At 47.3% G+C, this 19,329-nt stretch overlaps 1 protein-coding gene across 3 annotated transcripts in view; it reads left to right on the top strand.

Moving 5' to 3' along the window:
• ablim2 (actin binding LIM protein family member 2) overlaps positions 1-19,329 on the top strand; it is a 282,951-nt gene that overhangs the window by 60,224 nt on the left and 203,398 nt on the right. For all 3 annotated transcript variants that reach the window (XM_033019316.1, XM_033019307.1, XM_033019299.1), the window contains exon 2: positions 5,671-5,814. In XM_033019316.1, coding sequence (XP_032875207.1) covers positions 5,671-5,814 — 144 coding nt within the window. The remainder of the gene's footprint in view (positions 1-5,670; positions 5,815-19,329) is intronic.

The following is a 19,329-nucleotide window of genomic DNA, read 5'->3' as shown; positions in this document are numbered from 1 at the left end:
CAGTCTTGTGAAATTATTTTTGTATAGTTTGACTGTAATTCAACGTGATGGCTACTCTCACAATAGCAAGCAATTAAAAAATAGTTTGTGTAACCGTCAACTTAAATTAGCACTCCTAAAATAAATTGCTGTGACGTGCAATTTTTATGAAAAGATAAGAAAATGTCTGTATCTTATAGGAAGTCGTAGGGCCCCCAAGTTCAAGTTCAAGTTAGTTTATTGTCATGTAACCCTGTATAGGACAATGACATTCTTGCTTTGCTTCAGCACACAGAACATAGTAGGCATTTACTACAAAACAGATAAGTGTGTCCATATACCATAATATAAATATATACACACATGAATAAATAAACTGATCAAGTGCAAATAACAGAAAATGGGTTATTAATAAACAGAGTTTTGTCCGAGCCAGGTTTAATAGCCTGATGGCTGTGGGGAAGTAGCTATTCCTGAACCTGGTTGTTGCAGTCTTCAGGCTCCTGTACCTTCTACCTGAAGGTAGCAGGGAGCTGAGTGTGTGGCCAGGATGGTGTGGGTCTTTGATGATACTGCAGGCCTTTTTGAGGCAGCGACTACGATAAATCCCCTCGATGGAAGGAAGGTCAGATCCGATGATGGACTGGGCAGTGTTTACTACTTTTTGTAGTCTTTTCCTCTCCAGGGCGCTCAAATTGCCGTACCAAGTCACGATGCAACCGGTCAGCATGCTCTCTACTGTGCACCTGTAGAAGTTAGAGAGAGTCTTCCTTGACAAACGAACTCTCCGTAATCTTCTCAGGAAGTAGAGGCGCTGATGAGCTTTCTTGATAATTGCATTAGTGTTCTCGGACCAGGAATGATCTTCAGAGATGTGCACGCCCAGGAATTTGAAGCTCTTGACCCTTTCAACCATCGACCCGTTGATATAAATGGGGCTGTGGGTCCCCCTCCTACTCCTTCCAAAGTCCACAATCAGTTCCTTGGTTTTGCTGGTGTTGAGGGCCAGGTTATTGCGCTGGCACCATATGGACAGTTGCTCGATCTCTCTTCTGTACTCTGACTCATCCCCATCAGTGATACGCCCAACAGTGGTGTCGTCAGCGAACTTGATGATGGAGTTCGCACTGTGACTGGCTACGCAGTCATGAGTATAGAGTGAGTACAGCAGGGGGCTGAGCACGCAGCCTTGAGGTACTCCCGAGCTGATTGTTATCGAGGCTGACACATTTCCACCAATATGAACAGACTGTGGTCTGTGAATGAGGAAGTCGAGGATCCAATTGCAGAGGGATGCGCAGACCCAGTTCTGCGAGTTTGGTAACCAGCTTGGAGGAGATGATTGTGTTAAATGCCGAGCTGTAATCGATGAATAACAGCCTGACATATGAGTTTTTGTTGTCCAAGTGGTCCAGTGCGGAGTGGAGGGCCAGCGAGATCGCATCCACCGTTGATTTGTTGTGGCGGTAAGCGAACTGCAGTGGGTCCAGGTTTTTGTCGAGGTAGGAGTTGATTTGCTCCATGACCAACCTCTCAAAGCACTTCATCACCACCGGCGTTAGTGCCACTGGTCGATAGTCATTGAGGCACGTCACCTTACTCTTCTTGGGCACTGGTATAATTGATGCCATTTTAAAGCAGGTGGAGACCTCAGACCTCAGAAGTGAGAGGTTGAAAATGTCCGTAAAAACTCCAGCCAGTTGGTCCGCACGGGTTTTTAGGACACAACCGGGTATACCATCAGGTCCAGGTGCTTTTCGGGGGTTCTCCCCTCTGAAGGATTTCCTGACGTCGGCCTCTGTGACTGAGACTGAAATGCCATCACAGCGAATGGGGGATCGGGAAGGCACATCAGTATTCTCACTATCAAAGTGTGCGTAAAACGCATTGAGCTCGTCAGGGAGTGATGTTTCGCCGACATTCGAGCTGCCTCCTGGTTTCGCCTTGTAGGAGGTGATTGCATTCAGGCCCCGCCACAGCTGCCGAACATCTGTCTCATCCTCCAGTTTGGAGCAGGTCCCTTTTAGCCTTTTTGATGGCCTTACCAAGGTCGTATCTGGACTTCATGTAGGCCACTGTATCTTTGGAAGTGAATGCCCTGTGTCTGGACTTCAGAAGAGTGCGTATCTCAAAGTTCATCCAAGGTTTCTGATTGGGAAACACTTGGTTTATGTAGGGATGCAGTCCTCCACACATTTCTTTACGAAGTCTGTAACGACTGTGGCGTATTCGTTCAAGTCCGTTGCCGAGTCCTTGAACATTGCCCAGTCTACAGACTCCAAACAGTCCTGGAGTTGTTCCTCTGCCCCCCCCCCCCCCCCCCTCCCCCGACTAGCTCTGTACTGTCCTCACATCTGGGGGTGCGCTCTTCAATTGCTGCCTGTAGGCAGGAAGAAGCAGCACCGCGGTATGGTCGGATTTACCGAAGTGAGGGCGAGGGATAGAACGATAGGCATTCTTGATGGTGGTGTAGCAGTGGCCGAGGGTGTTAGGTCCTCTGGTGCAGCAGGAGACATGTTGGTGGAAATTAGGGAGTGATTTCTTTAGGTTTGCCTTATTGAAGTCCCCAGCAATGGTGGTAAATGCCTCGGGTGTTTGTTGACCACGGCGTGCAGCTCCTCAAGAAGTCTGCCTGGGGTGGGATGTAGAACGCGGTCAGGATAACGGAGGTGAATTCCCTTGGAAGGTAGAAGGGACGGCACTTCACCGCCAGATGTTCGAGGTGTGGAGAGCAGGAGTTGGACAGGACTGCCACGTCTGAGCACCACGCAGAGTTGACCATGAGGCAGACGCCCCTTCCTCTCCCTTTTCCAGATGTCAGGGTACGGTCCATACGGTGGATGGAGAACCCTTCAGGCTGGACCGCTGAGTCTGGGTTGCTGGGGGTGAGCCAATTCGCTGTGAAACAGAACACAGAGCATTCCCTCAGCTCCCTTTGATAAAGCAGCCTTGCCCTTAAGTCCTCCACTTTGTTTTCAAGGGACTGTACATTAGCCAGTAGGATAGTAGGGAGAGGGGGCCGAAGTCCCCTGCGCTTCATTCTGACCTGAAGTCCTGCCCGTCGGCCACGTTTCCGGACACAATGGAGGCTTCCTCTTTGTTTCCAGGTACTGTGTTTACTGTACCTGCTGTTTCTGCGGACCTGCGCAGGAACGGGGAATCCCTCACAGATGGCAGTTCTTCAAAGTCAGCAACTGCAGCTCCAGCTTCATTGTTCCTGGAAGATCCAGCCCGTCGGCTCTGGCGGTCATCCTGGGGTTTCAAGGTACAGTACCTGTGATCCACAGTCGGATCGGGAGTTTTACAGCCAGTGTGGGAAAACTTAAAGTCTGGGGCTCCTGCAGCTGCGGGAGATCGCGAAATTGCGAGAGCCTTGAGGTGCTCAAGCAGCTTGTCTGAAACGGCACCGTTTTCTGCCGTTTTCCTGATCCAGGTGAGTTGATTGAAATTGTATCTAAGCCTTTTAGGTTCCGGAGCTCCGCAAAAGTTGCCGCAGGCAGGCGCCATCTTGACTTATATTATTCAGCTTGACTTCAGCTTATATAATCCATCTTGACTTATATGCGTCACCCTTGGTCATGACTGACCATGGGTGATGCATCCTAGTTGTTAGTAGTCGTATATCATATGGAGGACAGGCTGTTGCCCATGCAGCACGTCCCCCCTCTCCATGTTGCTGATCGATCCAAAGGAACAGCGGGGCTGTTACAGTTTGGCACCAGCGCCGTCGCAGGACAACGACGAACTGCCTTAGGGGCTCCGACTCCGGATTTTCTTGAGGTTTACTCCTGGAGCATTTTCCATGACTGGATATGGCCACAAGGCAGTGGAGGTTTTAAATCAGAGTTTTCCCTCTCCTAGATGGACTGCCTTCCCAGGCTGCCCGAGGCTCGTGGGGCGGGAGCGTCTACCTTCCCGTGCAGGTCGATAGCACCTGCCCACTGCCCAGAAGTACTGTAATAGAAATCCCCAGTCTGCTAAAAGAATAGTACTTTAATAATGCAAGATAGATCCTTCAACAATTTATTAAGAGCGACATACTTTTATTCAGTAAGAGTACAATGCATCTTCAGAGAACTGCTTCTAAAAGCAATGTGAAGAGGTGACTGGGTCATTGACAGATGTCCTAGGAATTTAAATTTGGTTTCCAGTTTTAACTGGATTTAACTCCTGTGCATCTGAAAGAGGCCAATTTGAGAAGAGGAAAGCTATGAAAGAAGAACTAGGAAAAGTCTCCACTTACAATGCTGAAGCCCATAAGCATGCAGTTTAAATTGGGAATGGGACAGCACTGAACTCTGGAACTACCACTGGAATGAACCATTCTGACTTGTAGGATCCAAGCCATTTGGGAATAAATTTTCATAAGAAGAAAAATAACATCCAAAATATAATCTGTATGAAGACTAGACTGAAGAAGGGTCCCAACCAGAAATGTCACCAATCCATATTCTCCAGAGATGCGGCCTGACCCGCTGAGTTACTCCAACACTTTGGCAATGGTGGGGGGAGCGGACAAAGTGACGGCCAACAGAGAGAAGTGGCCGCTGGTGAGAGGGGAGGGAGCCCCATGGTGACCGAGCGCGTCCTGTCGGTGGAGGTGGCCTGAAGAAAGTGCTGTTAACTAGAACCTATATCATGAGCCGCAACAACAGCCATGTCAACCGGATGGTGTGGGCAACCGAGGCTGTAAAAGGCCGAGGAGGCAGTGCGATCCAATGTCCGTCCGCTATAAATGGAATCCATTATCAAGAGGTCCGCTATGTGAGGGTTTACTGCACTTGGTGTATAAACCAGTGCAATGCTTATTATCTCTTCCAACAAGCCCCTGCCTGTCCATCAGCCGCCGTCAGACGTCCCTCTCCTCTCCTCGCCCATGATGTAGAGCTCAACTGATCTCGTATCCCGCTATTCCCTGCACTTCCATGTGCCTATCTGAAAGCCTCTTAAATGCCACAATCATATCTGCCTCCACCACCACCCCTTGCAATGCGTTGCAGGCCCCCACCACTCTCTGTGTAAAAAAACTTGCTATGCCCACTGGTGTTGGGTATTTTCACCTGGGGGGGGGGGGGGGAGGAAGGTCTGTCTTTCACAATTTTACATAATTCCATCGTCTCACTATTTCATTGTGTCAGTAAATTGCCTTCAGTCAATTCATGTGAGTATTTTGGTAAAAAATAGTAATTTTGCCAAATCCCAGGAATGAGTGGGTTAGCATATGATGAGCGTTTGACAGCACTGGGCCTCTAATCGCTGAAGTTTAGCAAGTTGAGGGGGGACCTCATTGAAATTTACAGAATAGTGAAAGGCATAGATAGAGTGGGTGTGGAAAGGATGTTTCCACTGGTGGGAGAGTCTAGGACCAGAGGTCATAGCGTCAGAATTAAAAGGTGCTCTCTTAGAAAGTAGATGAGGAGGAGCTTCTTTAGTCAGGGTGGTGAATCTGTGGAACTCATTGCCACAGAGGGCTGTGGAGGCCAAGTCAATGGATATTTTTAAGGCAGAGATGGACAAATTCTTGATTAGAACGGGTGTCAAGGTAGGAAAATGGGAATAGGAGGCAGAAATCAGCCACGATTGACTCGATTGGCCGAATGGCCTCATTCTACTACTATAACCTGTGAACATAATAAAATTATGTAAGTGTGAGGAGGTATTGAAGAATAACCACTCTATTTTTCCTTACAGTGTCACAGCACATGGCGATGCACAGTCCCCTGGGGAGACCTGCTGGGGTGGGTGTCCTGTGCCAAAAATGTGGAAAACCCTGCAAAGGTGAAGCCCTACGAGTGCAACACCAGTTCTTTCACATCAATTGCTTTACCTGCAAAGGTAATTATGTCTTTTTCAATGCATTTTCATACACAAGGTAAACTTCTAACTGATTACATGTAAATGTTGTCACCTTGACATTTACTTTCCATTGGAATTAAATTGCAGTTTAATTTATATTGATCTATTTTCTTATTTTGGTCAGCATAGCTTTAATAACCAAATGCATCTCGGAAAGTGTCTGCTTCCACGATGGCGCTCAACCCAGGCAACTATTTGCCTGCTAGCCACTGAAGCAGATCTACACACTCATGTTTCAATCGTTCAACACTCTTAAATCTCTATTCCTTCACCTTGCAATAGACAATAGACAATAGGTGCAGAGGTAGGCCATTCGGCCCTTCGAGCCAGCACCACCATTCAATGTGATCATGGCTGATCATCCCCAATCAGTACCCCATTCCTGCCTTCGCCCCATATCCCCTGACTCCGCTATCTTTAAGAGCCTTATCTAGCTCTCTCTTGAAAGTATTCCAGAGAATCCAGAGAAAAGTATCCAGAAATGTTTTTCCCTTATCTATATACTGTAAATGGGTCGATTGTAATCATGTATTGTCTTTCTGCTGCTTGGTTAACACGCAACAAACGCTTTTTCACTGTACCTTGATACACGTGACAATCAACTAAATTGAACTGAATTGTATTCATAGCTGTTAAAAATAAAGCTGTTTTATCTCTCCTTTCATATCATATTGATGATCTGTCTTGTATAGATGCAAGCTTGATCCAAAAATCAATTGTGCATTGTTGAAAATACACAGCTACATTCTATTAATGTTAAATACCAAAACATCCAAACAAGTTGTTTGAAGCTACATCAATGATCATCGAGTGGGATATAAGGGAAAACAATGCAAATATTATGTCGCTCAATTTCATGAATTAATCTTTAATTTGCTTATTAAGTAACTTAATTTGCATATAAGACCACACTTCTCTTTAAAAGAAAATCCACTCAGAAGTGTTTTTTAGATGTGGAAGGAAATCGATAGAACATAGAAAAATACAGCACTGGAATGGGCCCATCAGCCCACAATGTCTGTGCTGAACAATGGTGCAATCAATGGTGCTTTACTTGTTATACAAGCAACTGCACGGTGAAATTATTTTAAAATATATTCCACATGTTGGCCACACCATTTTTGATGTACTGGAGCAGTTGCCGCGAACCCGCTCCTCTCCTCGCCCGTGATGCCAAGCTCAACTGATCTTATATCCCTCTATTCCCTGCACTTCCATGTGCCCATCTGAAAGTCTCTTAAATGCTACTATCGTACCTGCCTCCACCACTACCCCTGGCAATGTGTTTCAGGCCCTCAGCACCCTCTGTGTAAACAAAAAACCTGTGTTGGACATTTCCACCTTGGGACGAAGGTCTGACTGTCTACCCCAGGGGAGGGGAACCTTTTCATGTTGGAATGCCGCATTAAGTTAGCTGTAATCTAATAAGGCCGCATCCAAGAAACTTCAATTAGATATACTTCACGACATTTATCTTGAAAGTTGTTGAAGAAATCTATTCCTCATATTCTACCTGAAAGAGTGCCCAAAGCGAGTAACTCTTCGTAGCAATAAAATAGCCTTCATGACTTACTAATTTTAATTATGGCCGTCATTCGGGGAGGATTATTATGTTGAATCTTCTTTTGCTCTTTGGTATTTTAAATATGTTCATTTTAAGATTAAAATAAAAAATAATAAAATACGAACAAAAACATATTAATAAAACTACAAGGATTTGATCTACAAAATTTGGATTCATTCAAAAGGCCACACTTAATGGCCTAGAAGGCCGCATGCGGCCTTAAGACCGTAGGTTCCTCACCCCTGATCTACGATATTTGTGCCTTTCATAATTTTATTTATTTCTATTAAGTGTCCCCTCGACCTCCAACATTTCAGAGAAAACAATCCAAGTCTATCCAACCTCTCTCTCCCTGTAGCTGAAACCCTCCAACCCAGGCAACACTCTGGTAAATCTCCTCTACACCCTCTCCAAAGCTTCCACATCTTTCCTGTAATGGGGTGACTAGAACTGCACGCAATACTCCAGATGTGGCCAAGGTAAAGTCCTACGGAGCTGTATCATGACTTCACGACTCTTATATTCAATGCCCCTAGCAATGAGGGCAGGCATACCATATGCCTGGTGACCCCGATGTCCAGGAGTGTAATCCTGGAAAAAAAAATCAGAAATAAAATGTAACACGCCGCTGCCGCCTACGAGGCCGAACTCAACGCGGTCGCTCTGAAGCAGCCTACATTCTGGACCTCGCAACCACGGGTATGGTTCTGACAGGCCGAGTCGCAGTTCCACATCCATGGCGTAACGGTTGACGAGACCAGTTACCATTACGTGGTAAGCGCTCTCGACTAGGAAACGTCCGGTCGGGTCATGCCTTACCTGGATAATCCGCCAGCAGTGGGGAAGTATACAGGCCTCAGGGAGCTGCTGCTCCGGATCTTCGGGTCGAGCCGAATGGAGCGAGCGTTGCGGTTACTCAACATGGGCGGGCTCCGCTACCGGAAGCCCTCGGCCCTCATGAGCAAGATGCTTGCGCTCATGGGCGACCACCAGCCCTGCCTTCTATTCGAGTTTACCTTCTTGTTTCCGGGTGACATCCGCCGGCAGCTCTCGAGGGAGAGCTTCGAAGATCCGCTGAAGCTAGCGGCGCGCGCTGACGAGCTGTGGCTGGTGTGCTGGAGGCCCTGGACCAGATCGATTCAGCGCCCTGGAAGGCACAGCGGCTTAGGACCATGCCCAGCAGAGGCACCGCGGAGCCGCAGATCAGACAGGCTAAGCAGGAGCCAGGAGATCCAGGAAAAAGGATGTGGTGTTTTTACCACCAATGCTGGGGTTCAGCCGCCCGCCAATCCTGCCAGCCATGTTAGTTTCTGGAAAACACCGGTTCCGGGCGCCGATAGTCAGTGGCCGGCAGGATCCATCGCCTGTATGCCTGGGACTGGCGCTCGGGGCTCAGGTTCTTGGTGGACACCAGCGTTTTGCCGCCCTCCAGAGTGGACACGATTGCTGGTAAGCGGGGCCCCCCATAACCGCTGCGAACGGCAATTCCATCCGCACTTATGGCATCCGCACTATCCCGATCATCTTTGGTGCAGACCACTTCACCTGGACATTTGTTATTACGGATGTGACCCAGCCGTTGCTGGGCGCAGATTTCTTGCGAGCGCAATCGCTCCTGGTGGACGCGAGAGGGCAACCCCTCGTCCACACTTCGACGTTGGAGGAGATCTCCTTGCACCCTACTGCATCCGCCGCGCCAATCCACAACCCACTGGCGGCGTTGGACAATGTATATGCTCAGATGATATTGTCCCTCTGTAGTTCGACTCAGCCAGCCCGGGACATGGTGTCATGCACGATATTCTTACATCGGGTCCATCGCTCCATAACTGCGCCCTCAGGCTTGCCCCCGACAAGATCCTGAGGTGAGGGCAGAGTTTCGGAAAATGGAGGCCATGGGCATCGTCCAACGCTCCAACAGCCCATGGGCCTCACCGCTGCACATGGTGACGAAGGGCTCCGGGGACTTGAGGCCTTGTGGTGACTACCGCCGCCTGAACGAGGCAACAACCGCCGATCGTCACCCCATTCCCCACATTCAGGATTTCTCAGCCCATCTGGCCGGGGCTAAGCTATTTTCTAAAATTGACTTAGTCCGGGGATATAACCAGATCCCCGTGTGATCGAAGGATGTCCCGAAGACGGCTATTATCATCCCGTTCGGCCTCTTGGAGTTCCTTCCGGGTACCCTTTGGCCTCAAGAATGCCGTACAGGCCATCCAGCGCCTGATGGACTCCATGGGGCGCGGGCTCGATTTCCTGTTCATCTATTTAGATGACATCCTCGTGGCAAGTCGCTCGCAGCAGGAGCACTGCGCCCACTTACGTTTATTGTGCCAGTGCCTTAGTGAACTCGGTCTGGTTATTAATTCTGGCAAATGCCAGTTCGGCCTCCGGGCCATCGACTCTACCACAGAGGGTTGAGGCAATCCGCCAGTTTCCGCGGCCTTTCACAGTGCGGGGCCTCCAGAAGTTTGTGGGCATGGCAACGTTCTACCGCCCACCTCCTCAAAAAAAAAAACTCAATCAATAGCAGTTCATGTCTCACTAACTTGATTGAGTTTTTTGAGAAGGTGACAAAAGAGAATGATGAATGATAGGGTGTTGTATACATGGATTTTAGTAATGATTTTAGTTTAGTTTATTTCAGAGATACAGCGCGGAAACAGGCCCTTCGGACCTACTTAGTTTATATTCTCCATAAGCCACATCTAATCCATCTTCTTAAACCTGACAATATGCTTCCTTTTTGTTTCCTTACCAAATTTACATTGTCATCCACAATCCCCTTACCTTGAATCTTTATTAACCCTCCTCTTTACTGGAACCTGCTACACCTGCACTTTGATCAGGTGGTTTTTAAAAACATATCTCGCCATGTGGATTTACCCATTAATGACTGCTCCCAATCTGCCCTCTTTAGCTCTTGCCTAATTACATTGTAATCTGCCTTGCCCCTATTAAATACCTCCCCCAAACATTCAGACAAATCCCTATTCAAAACAATCTTAAAACTTATGGAGTTGCAATCACTATCTCTAAATTCTTCTTCCACTGCAATGCCAGGCTTGTTTTCCAATACATGGTCCAGTATGGCCCCTCCTTGAGTTAGACTATCTACATCACGTTGAAGGAGACCTTTTTCTATACATCCAACAAATTCTGACCCGTTTAATCCTCTTGCCTTGAGTAAGTCCCAGTAAATATTGGGGAAGTTAAAGCCACTCACGCCACAACCCTGTGGTTCTTCCACCCTTCAGTAATCTGTCTACATATCTGCCTCTCTCCCACTGGCTATTGTGTGGCGTATAATATAATCACATCAGAGTAATTCTCCTTTCTTATTTTTGAGTCAAACCATAATGCCTGAATAGACGTGCCCTCCAGTGTGTCATCTCTGCTTATCGCTGTGACATTCACCCTGATTAGCAAAACAACTCCTCCACCTCTTTTACCCACCCCTCTCTCTCTCTCTCTCTTGTCTGCAATATCGAACCCCAGGCACGTTGAGCTGCCCAGCCGTGTCCACTGACCTGAGTTTGTTTGATTCTGACCTTGGGTGCTGTTCGTGTTGTATTTGCACGATCTCCCTGTGGCTGTGTGACTTTTATCCCGGGTGCTCTAGTTGTTCCCACATCCCAAACATGCACTGGTAAGGTTAATTGGCTACTGTAAATTACTCCCAAGAGAATCAGGGAGTTGATGATAATGTGAGAAGGAATAGGTGATGGAGAAAATAGGCGGGGTAAGGGGAGAATGATGCAACTCCTCTGTGAACAGGCATGGGATAGATAGGGTGAGTTGTCTCATTCTCGATTGTAAGCATATTTGAAAAAAATTGGGAGATAAGAGATCAAAGCAGGTTTGTTTAAGTGAAGTGAAAGGAAAATGTGAAGAGTGCTTTAAGTAGCAAAGAGTCCAAATTGTGTAAGGCAGGACTACCCAAACTATTTTCCAGCATCATCGTATTTTTGTAATATTTTTCCAACGTCATTGTAAATACAAGAAATTTTACATGACTGCCAAGCCAATAAAATCAAAATGAAACATATGTAACAGCACGATTTCACAAAGCGAATGATATTGATACCAAATACTTTAGTTGATGTTAATTCATTAATAAATATTAAACAAGGCAGGGTATTCTTAAAATTGTACTTACGATTTTTCCTACCATCCTGAAAAAGCTGATTGGACTTCTGTTTTAAAAATGATAACTCTGACACCACAGCACTCCCTCAGTACTGCACTCGAGTTTTAGCTCGAATATTTGGTGATAGTGTCTGAAGGAGGCCCTGAATTCACTACTTTCTGAAGTAGGAGTGAAGATGCTACAATAAGGATGTACTTGGTAGCTTTAAGTGTACCCTTGTGCTGGAACCCAAACTGCTCGTGACTAAGCAGGAGTGGTGACTTACTGTAGATCCAAAAGCATGGAGTTTGGGTCAAATTTTGCCAAAGCAGGTAGGTAAGACATCCAAACCCTGAGGGTACATTGCAAGCCAAATGGGCCCATTTCTCCTTGAATTAGGATTTAAAAAAAACATGTTAACGATATCACCATCAGAGCTACTAGCAACTGTAGTTGTAGTCCCGGCCATGACCAACTTTTAAGTAGCCAAGGGTACATGGATGGGATGCAGGAACTCTATCAGCAATGCTGCTTAACCCAACTGTGTTTATGTGCACTGTAGATCCAATTCCAAATATAATCTAGGTTCAAAAAAACAGTGGCAGTCTTTCTCGATGCTATGCTGCACATCACATCCGTTTACCACTCAAATGGGACTGATCTGCAAGACAGATGAGAAAATGTACTAGCCCTCTGCCACGTCTACATCAGAACCAATGCCACTCTGATCTCTGTCATTTAGCTGCAGTACACAGATGATTCACATTGGGAGGATGAGCTTCAAGTCAAATTTGCCTCATTTACTGAAACATCCAAGAGACTGACCACCGGGTGGCGCCGTGATAGCAGCCTCGCCAACAGTCTGTCTGTCCTTTGTCTCCTTTTTGTTATTTTCAGTGTTTTTTTAAAGTTTGTGTTAATGTTTTCTGGTTTGTTTTATGTGGGGGAGGGGGTCGAGGGAAACTTTTTTTTCAATCCCTTACCTTGCCGGAGATGCGATTGTTTTCCGGATCGTATCTCCGGTGGCTTTGCGGCCAAACATCGTGGAGCTGGAGGCCTTGCTCTGGACTGATTTTGAGCCCCACTGACTTTGAGACTTACCATCGGGACAGATCCCTTGCTTGGGTCCGATGCTCCAACGGACTTTAACATCAAGGGTTCGCAGTCTCGGGAGAGACCGAGTCGGGAAGCTCCAACGACACAGAAGGTTTGACCAGCTCCGACATGGGGTCGATCGCCAGCACGTGGAGCTGACATCCCCCCGATGTTCGAGCTTGATCGCCCCGATGAGGAGGCCCGACCGCCGGCTACGGGAGTCAAGATTGTCCTGTCAATGGAGGGCTCGAGGCCCATGACCACGGGAGAACAATGAGGGGAAGAGATTGAACTTTTTTTCGCCTTCCATCACAGTGAGGAATGTGGAGGAGTCACTGTGGTATTTTGTGTGTTCTGGTGCTTTTTGTTAGTATGACTGTATGGCAAATCAAATTTCTCGAATGTTGCAAAACATACTTGGCTAATAAAGTATGATTATGAATAGGCCCCACACCAAACAGTGAAAAGAAGATATTAACTACCACCAATTATGCACTAGTTTGATCCATACCAATATAACATAAGAACATGGATCACATTCAAAACATCACAAAACATGAATTCACATACATGGTGAATGGTAGGGCTCTGGGAGTGTTTTTGAGTAGAGAGATCTCGGCATGCAAGCACACAGTTCCTTAAAGGTGGCGTCACAAATAGATGGGATGGTCAAAAAGGCTCTTGGCATCAGTCAGAGTATTGAGTGTAGAAACAGGTAACATTTCGTGTCAAGACCCTTCTTAAGACTGAACTGAAATGTCACCTATTCCTTTTCTCCAGAGATGCTGTCTGACCTGCTGAGTGACTCCAGCATTTTGTGTCTCTCTTCGGTTTAAACCAGCATCTGCAGTTCCTTTCTACACAGAATGGATTCCATCTTTACTTTCAGCCAACATGGTGGACATTGCATCACTAAATACATTCTACTTCCAGATAAGAAGTGGAATTGAGTTTTAAAGTTGAATCTGAGGATTATTGTTTTCATGTTATTTTTCTTTCATCTCATTTAGTCCACGGAAAAGCTTTTGAAGGTCAGACAGACCTCAGCACTTGTCCATGCAACTGCAAAAATCTAACAAGCGTTTATTTCACGATACATACACAATATATCCTCTGGGACTGATCAGCCATGATCACATTGAATGGCGGTGCTGGCTCGAAGGGCCGAATGGCCTACTCCTGAACCTATTGTCTATTGCCTATTGACTTCTCCAGTATGAGGAAATTCTGGGACGTTACAACCAATACGCCCACCATCCCTGTAGCCACTTTCGAAGGAACAACTCCTGATTATCTATGTCTTCTACACTGAATGGTAGGGCTCGAGGAGATGTTGCGGAACGGAGGAATCTAGGAGTGCAGCAACATAATTCCTTGAAGATGGCGTCACAGGTAGATGGGGTGGTCGAAAAGGCTTTTAGCACAGTGGCCTCAGTCAGAATATTGAGAAAATAAATTGGGAGGTCATGTTGAAGTTATAGAGGACGTTGGTGAGGCCGCATTTAGTATTGTGTTTAGTTCTTGACACCATGTTATAGGAAAGATGATATTAAGTTGGAAAGGGTGCTGAGAAGATTTACAAGGATGTTGTCAGGACTTGAGGGTCTGAGCTGTAGAGAGAGGTAGAGCAGTCTGGGTCTCCATTCCTTGGCGCGCAGGAGGATAAGGGGTGATCTTTATAGAGTATAAAATCATGAGAGGAATAGATTGGGTAGATGCACAGTGTCTCTTGCCCAGAGTGCGAGAATCGTGGACCAGAGGGCATAGGTTTAAGGTGAAAGGAAAAAGATTTAATAGGAATCTGAAGGGTAACATTCTCATGCATAGGGTGATGGGTGTATGGAACCAGCTGCCGGAGGAGGCATTTGAGACAGGAACTATCGCAACGTTTAAGAAACAATTAGGCAGGTATATGGATAGGACAGGTTTAGAAGGATATGGGCGAAATGCATGCAAGCTGGACTAGAGCAGATGGGACATGTTGGTCGGTGTGGGCAAATTGGGCCATGTCAATTTTGTCCATAGGGCAGAAGATATACAAAATCATTTGATACAATAACCATTAAAACAGGCATGAACATTTATTTATTGTCTCCCGCTTGCCGATTTACAATGGTACAGAATCAGGATTTCCACAATAGATGGCTAGTTTTGATGGGCTTGTAGTATCAGTGCATATTTCATTGTTTAATACAGTATCATTGCACACCTATCAATAGAAGCCTGTCAATTTCCAAAGCAACTGCAAGACCACGTGCACTATGGAGTCTTTCAGTTTTGGCACAGGAGATTATTTTGTTTGCCTTGACGTCCTGCAGTGAAACTGGCAGCTTGTGATTTTAAGAGACAATAGCGTCTGATTACTGCGGAGATTAAATATAAACAGTATGTTTCAAGACTGGTTCTCACTAATAATACTTATGGGAGATCAATCATATGTATAAGGCGTCCATACGTGGAGGGTTCATAATCCAGCAGTACAAGTAGTAGAAACAACTGCAGTTGTTGGTTAAAGGCCTGTCCCACGACCATGCAACTCCATGCGGCAAGCGCGACCTAAAGGGTCTGACCCACGAGCATGCGACTCCAAGCGGCAAGCTCGACCTAACGTGGTCGCTTGAGCCGTACGGCCTCGTGGGGCCGGTCCCACTTCGATCGCCGGAGCCGTATGGAGTTGTGCGGAGCTGGTCCTGACGTCGCGCGGGGCTCCGAAAAACTGACCGTGTTCAAAAATTCTGCGTGGCAACAGCCTGCCGGCCCGCAGCCGCCTCGGCGCCGTACGCACGTCTTGACGCTGCGCACGCCCGGCAGACTTCGCTCGAACTTCACGTCACTCACTCGACCTCCGCGTGGCCCCCGCTTCCGGTTTGGTCGCGCTTGTCGCATGCAGGTCGCATGCTCGTGGGACATGCCCTTTAATATACAAAAGGACACAAAGTGCCGGAGTAACTCAGCAGGTCAGGCAGCATCTCCGGAATGTGGATAAGTGACGTTTCAGGTCGAGACCCTTCTTTAGATTCCCGGTCTGGAACTGGGGTTGGAATACAGGTGAGTTGATGGTCCCGTTCTGCCGGCGGAGAGGCGAGGGTCGGTGGTGTTATTGTTCGTAGCCCGCGGGCGGCCGGAGTGCAGGTAAGGGTCAGCGGTGGTGGCAGCAGGCGTGGTCTGGAAGTGGCCAAGGAAGCAGTGGAAGGTCCGGTCAGGGAGGTGGTGAGAACCAGGGGCGGTGTGGGGGCAGCCGTCACTGATAGTGACCGGGGAGGTGGCATGAGCCAGGGGGTGGTGTGGGCAGTCGTCAGTAGGCCAGTCTGCGATAACTGATATCCATCATAAAGAGGTCTGCTAAAACAAGGGTTTACTGTATCAAAAAGGGTACAGCAATTTAAAGTACATCCAAATAAGTCTCCGCATGCTTCTAATTGCTCTGTAGAAGTTGGTGAGAGTTGTTGGGGACCTGCCAAACTTCCTATGCTTTCCAAGGAAGTCGAAGTTGTGGTAAGTTATCTGAAGATACAAAGTGACCTGATATTTTTTTCTTGATCTTTACAACTCAGTTTCTTATCAGAAATGTACGCTTCCCAGTAATGTGTGAACATTTATTTTAGTTGTGGTCGAAGGCCCATTTGACCTTGTATTTTCACAAATAAAAATATGCCAATTCCGAGGCTGCAATTGGGATGCGAGAGTCCTGATCATGGCTTGGGTCAAGTTCAAATGGTGATCAAGTAATGGGGCAGGGACAGGCGGCAAGAGGGTGGGTGACTTGATATTGGTATTCAAGTTTCATAGAAGCATAGGAAATCGGTGCAGGAGTTGACCATTCGGCCCTTCGAGCCAGCACCGCCATTCAATATGATCATGGCTGATCATCCGAAATCAGTACCCCGCTCCTGCTTCCTCCCCACATCCCTTGATTCCGTTATCCGTAAGAGCTATAACTAACTCTCTTTTGAAAACATCCAGTGAATTGGCCTCCACTGCCTTTGGTGGCAGAGAATTCCACAGATTCACAACTCTCTGGTGAAAAAGGTTGTTCCTCATCTCAGTCCAAAGTGGCCGACCCCTTATTTTTAAACTGTGACCCCTGGTTTGGGACTCCCCCAGGAATGTACTCCAAAGGAATGAAGGACGTGATTGCTGTTGGCAATCAGGTGTGGGTTTCCAGCAAGGGTGCCTGCAGTAATCATGTGTCTTCTTCTACATCTTGCCTACGGCGTGCACAGCCTTAAGTTGCAGGTCAACTTGTTCTATTTGATCTATTTGTTTGTGCACGCCGGGTTGATTGCAGGGTGGACCACGTTAAGGTTGCTATCTCCCACCCCGTAATCATTGGTTTAGTTGCCTCAGCAAAACATTCGGAGGCTGCAGCGAATTGTCCGATCAGCTGAGAAGGTTATTGGCTGCAACCTTCCCTCCATTGATGAACTGTACACTGAAAGGGCCAGGAAGCAAGCGGGTAAAATCATCTCTGACCTCTCTCACCCTGGCCACATTCTATTTGAATCACTTCCCTCTGGAAGGCGACTCCGGACTGTCAAAGCTGCCACAGCCAGACATAAAAACAGTTTTTATCCACGAGTTGTAGCTCTACTCAATAACCAAAAATCTGTAGCCTCCTTTTGCCCTGGTATTTTATTTACATGTTTAATCAATAATGTTTTGGGAGCAACAACAGCAGCAGGAGGTTAGCAAGAGATACGACTGATTGGCTCTAGCCCAAGTAGGAGGAGAGAAGTGAAAACAGTTTAAGTACAGGTCAAGGACGGGCAGACTTGACTCAGAACTGCTGTAGCTTTGGGAGCAACAACAGCAGCAGGAGGTTAGCAAGAGATACGACTGATTGGCTCTAGCCCAAGTGGGAGGAGAGAAGTGAGTCAGTGCTGGGAAAACAGTTGAAAACTGAGGAATTTGGTTTGTAAATTGGTAAATCAGGCAATTTATCAGTCAATTTAAGCAAGAGTGCTCTTAGCGAGTGGCAGTGAGTGAGCGGCCTTGCGAGGGAAGTGCCCTGTGAGTAAAGTGTGAGTCTTTGGCTCGAGAGTCTTCGGAGAGGAGGCTACGCAAAACACTGCAGAGGGAGAGACGAAAGAAGGAGATGTCAGGCAAGCTGATTCAGTGTGATGCTTGCAGTATGTGGGAGGTCAAGGACACCGTTGGTGCCTCTGGCTGCTACAAATGCGAAAAGTGCATCCAGGTAGAGCTCCTGAAGGGCCGTGTTGGGGAACTGGAGAAGCAAGTGGATGACCTCCGGTTCGTCCGAGAAATGGAGTCGTTCCTCGACAAGTCCTACAGTACGATTGTTACACCTAAGGTACTGGAAGAGAGAAGGTGGGAGACAGTGAGAATGGGAGGGAAGCATGGAATGCCAACGTCCCCGGGTGTTGTACCTCTTGTGAACAGGTTCACCCACTTAGAAGCTGTCGGGACAGAAGAGGTGTTTACACTGGGCGGCGGACTGGCTTGTGATGCGAATTGGGCTGTTGAGCCAAAACCAAAAAGGCCTAAGGCAGGCAACGCCATTGTAGTAGGAGGCTCCATTGTGAGAGGTACGGACAGGGGTTTCTGCGGCAACAGACGGGATGCGAGGATGGTGTGCTGCCTTCCTGGTGCCAGGATCCAGGATGTCACGGACAGAGTGCAGAAAATCCTCAAGGGCGAAGGTGAACATCCGGAAGTGGTAGTGCATGTCGGCACAAACGATGTCGGAAAGAAGGGGATGAATATTCTGCAGCGTGACTTTAGAGAGCTCGGAAAAATGCTGAAAAGCAGGACCTCCAGGGTTGTTATCTCCGGTTTGCTTCCAGTTCCTCGTGCTGGCGAGAGCAGGAACAGGGAGATACGGGACCTGAACGTGTGGCTGAGGAACTGGTGCACGGGGCAGGGATTTAGATTCTTAGATCACTGGGATCTGTTTTGGGGTAAGGGGGAACTGTACAAAAGGGACGGATTGCATCTTAACAGGTGTGGGACCAGCATTCTGGCAGGCAGGTTTGCCACTGCTACACGGGTGGTTTTAAACTGAATAAGGGGGGTGGGGTGTCGAATGGGCTAGTGGAGGATGGAGTTAAAGGGAAAGGGTTTCTTAAATGTGTGAGCGTAGAGACAGAGGGGTGTAAAATGAGGGTAGAAGCAATAGGTAGCAAGGTGAAAAGTAAAAGTGGCTGGCCGGAACATCCAGGGCAAAAATCAAAAAGGGCCACTTTTCAACAAAATTGTATAAGGGGTAAGAGTGTTGTAAAAATAAGCCTGAAGGCTTTGTGTCTCAATGCAAGGAGCATTCGTAATAAGGTGGATGAGTTGAATGTGCAGATAGCTATTAATGACTATGATATAGTTGGGATCACGGAGACATGGCTCCAGGGTGACCAAGGCTGGGAGCTGAACATCCAGGGATATTCAATATTCAGGAGGGATAGAGAGAAAGGAAAAGGAGGTGGGGTAGCGTTGCTGATTAGAGAGGAGATTAACGCAATGGAAAGGAAGGACATTAGTTTGCAGGATGTGGAATCGGTATGGGTAGAGCTGCGAAACACTAAGGGGCAGAAAACGCTGGTGGGTGTTGTGTACAGGCCACCTAACAGTAGTAGTGAAGTTGGAGATGGTATCAAACAGGAAATTAGAAATGCGTGCGACAAAGGCAAAACCGTTATAATGGGTGACTTCAATCTACATATAGATTGGGTGAATCAAATTGGCAGGGGTG

This window comes from Amblyraja radiata, chromosome 1, assembly GCF_010909765.2.
Source record: "Amblyraja radiata isolate CabotCenter1 chromosome 1, sAmbRad1.1.pri, whole genome shotgun sequence".
Classification (NCBI taxonomy): domain Eukaryota; kingdom Metazoa; phylum Chordata; class Chondrichthyes; order Rajiformes; family Rajidae; genus Amblyraja; species Amblyraja radiata.
Note: the sequence above shows the minus strand (reverse complement) of the source record. Positions and strands in the feature narration are given on the sequence as shown.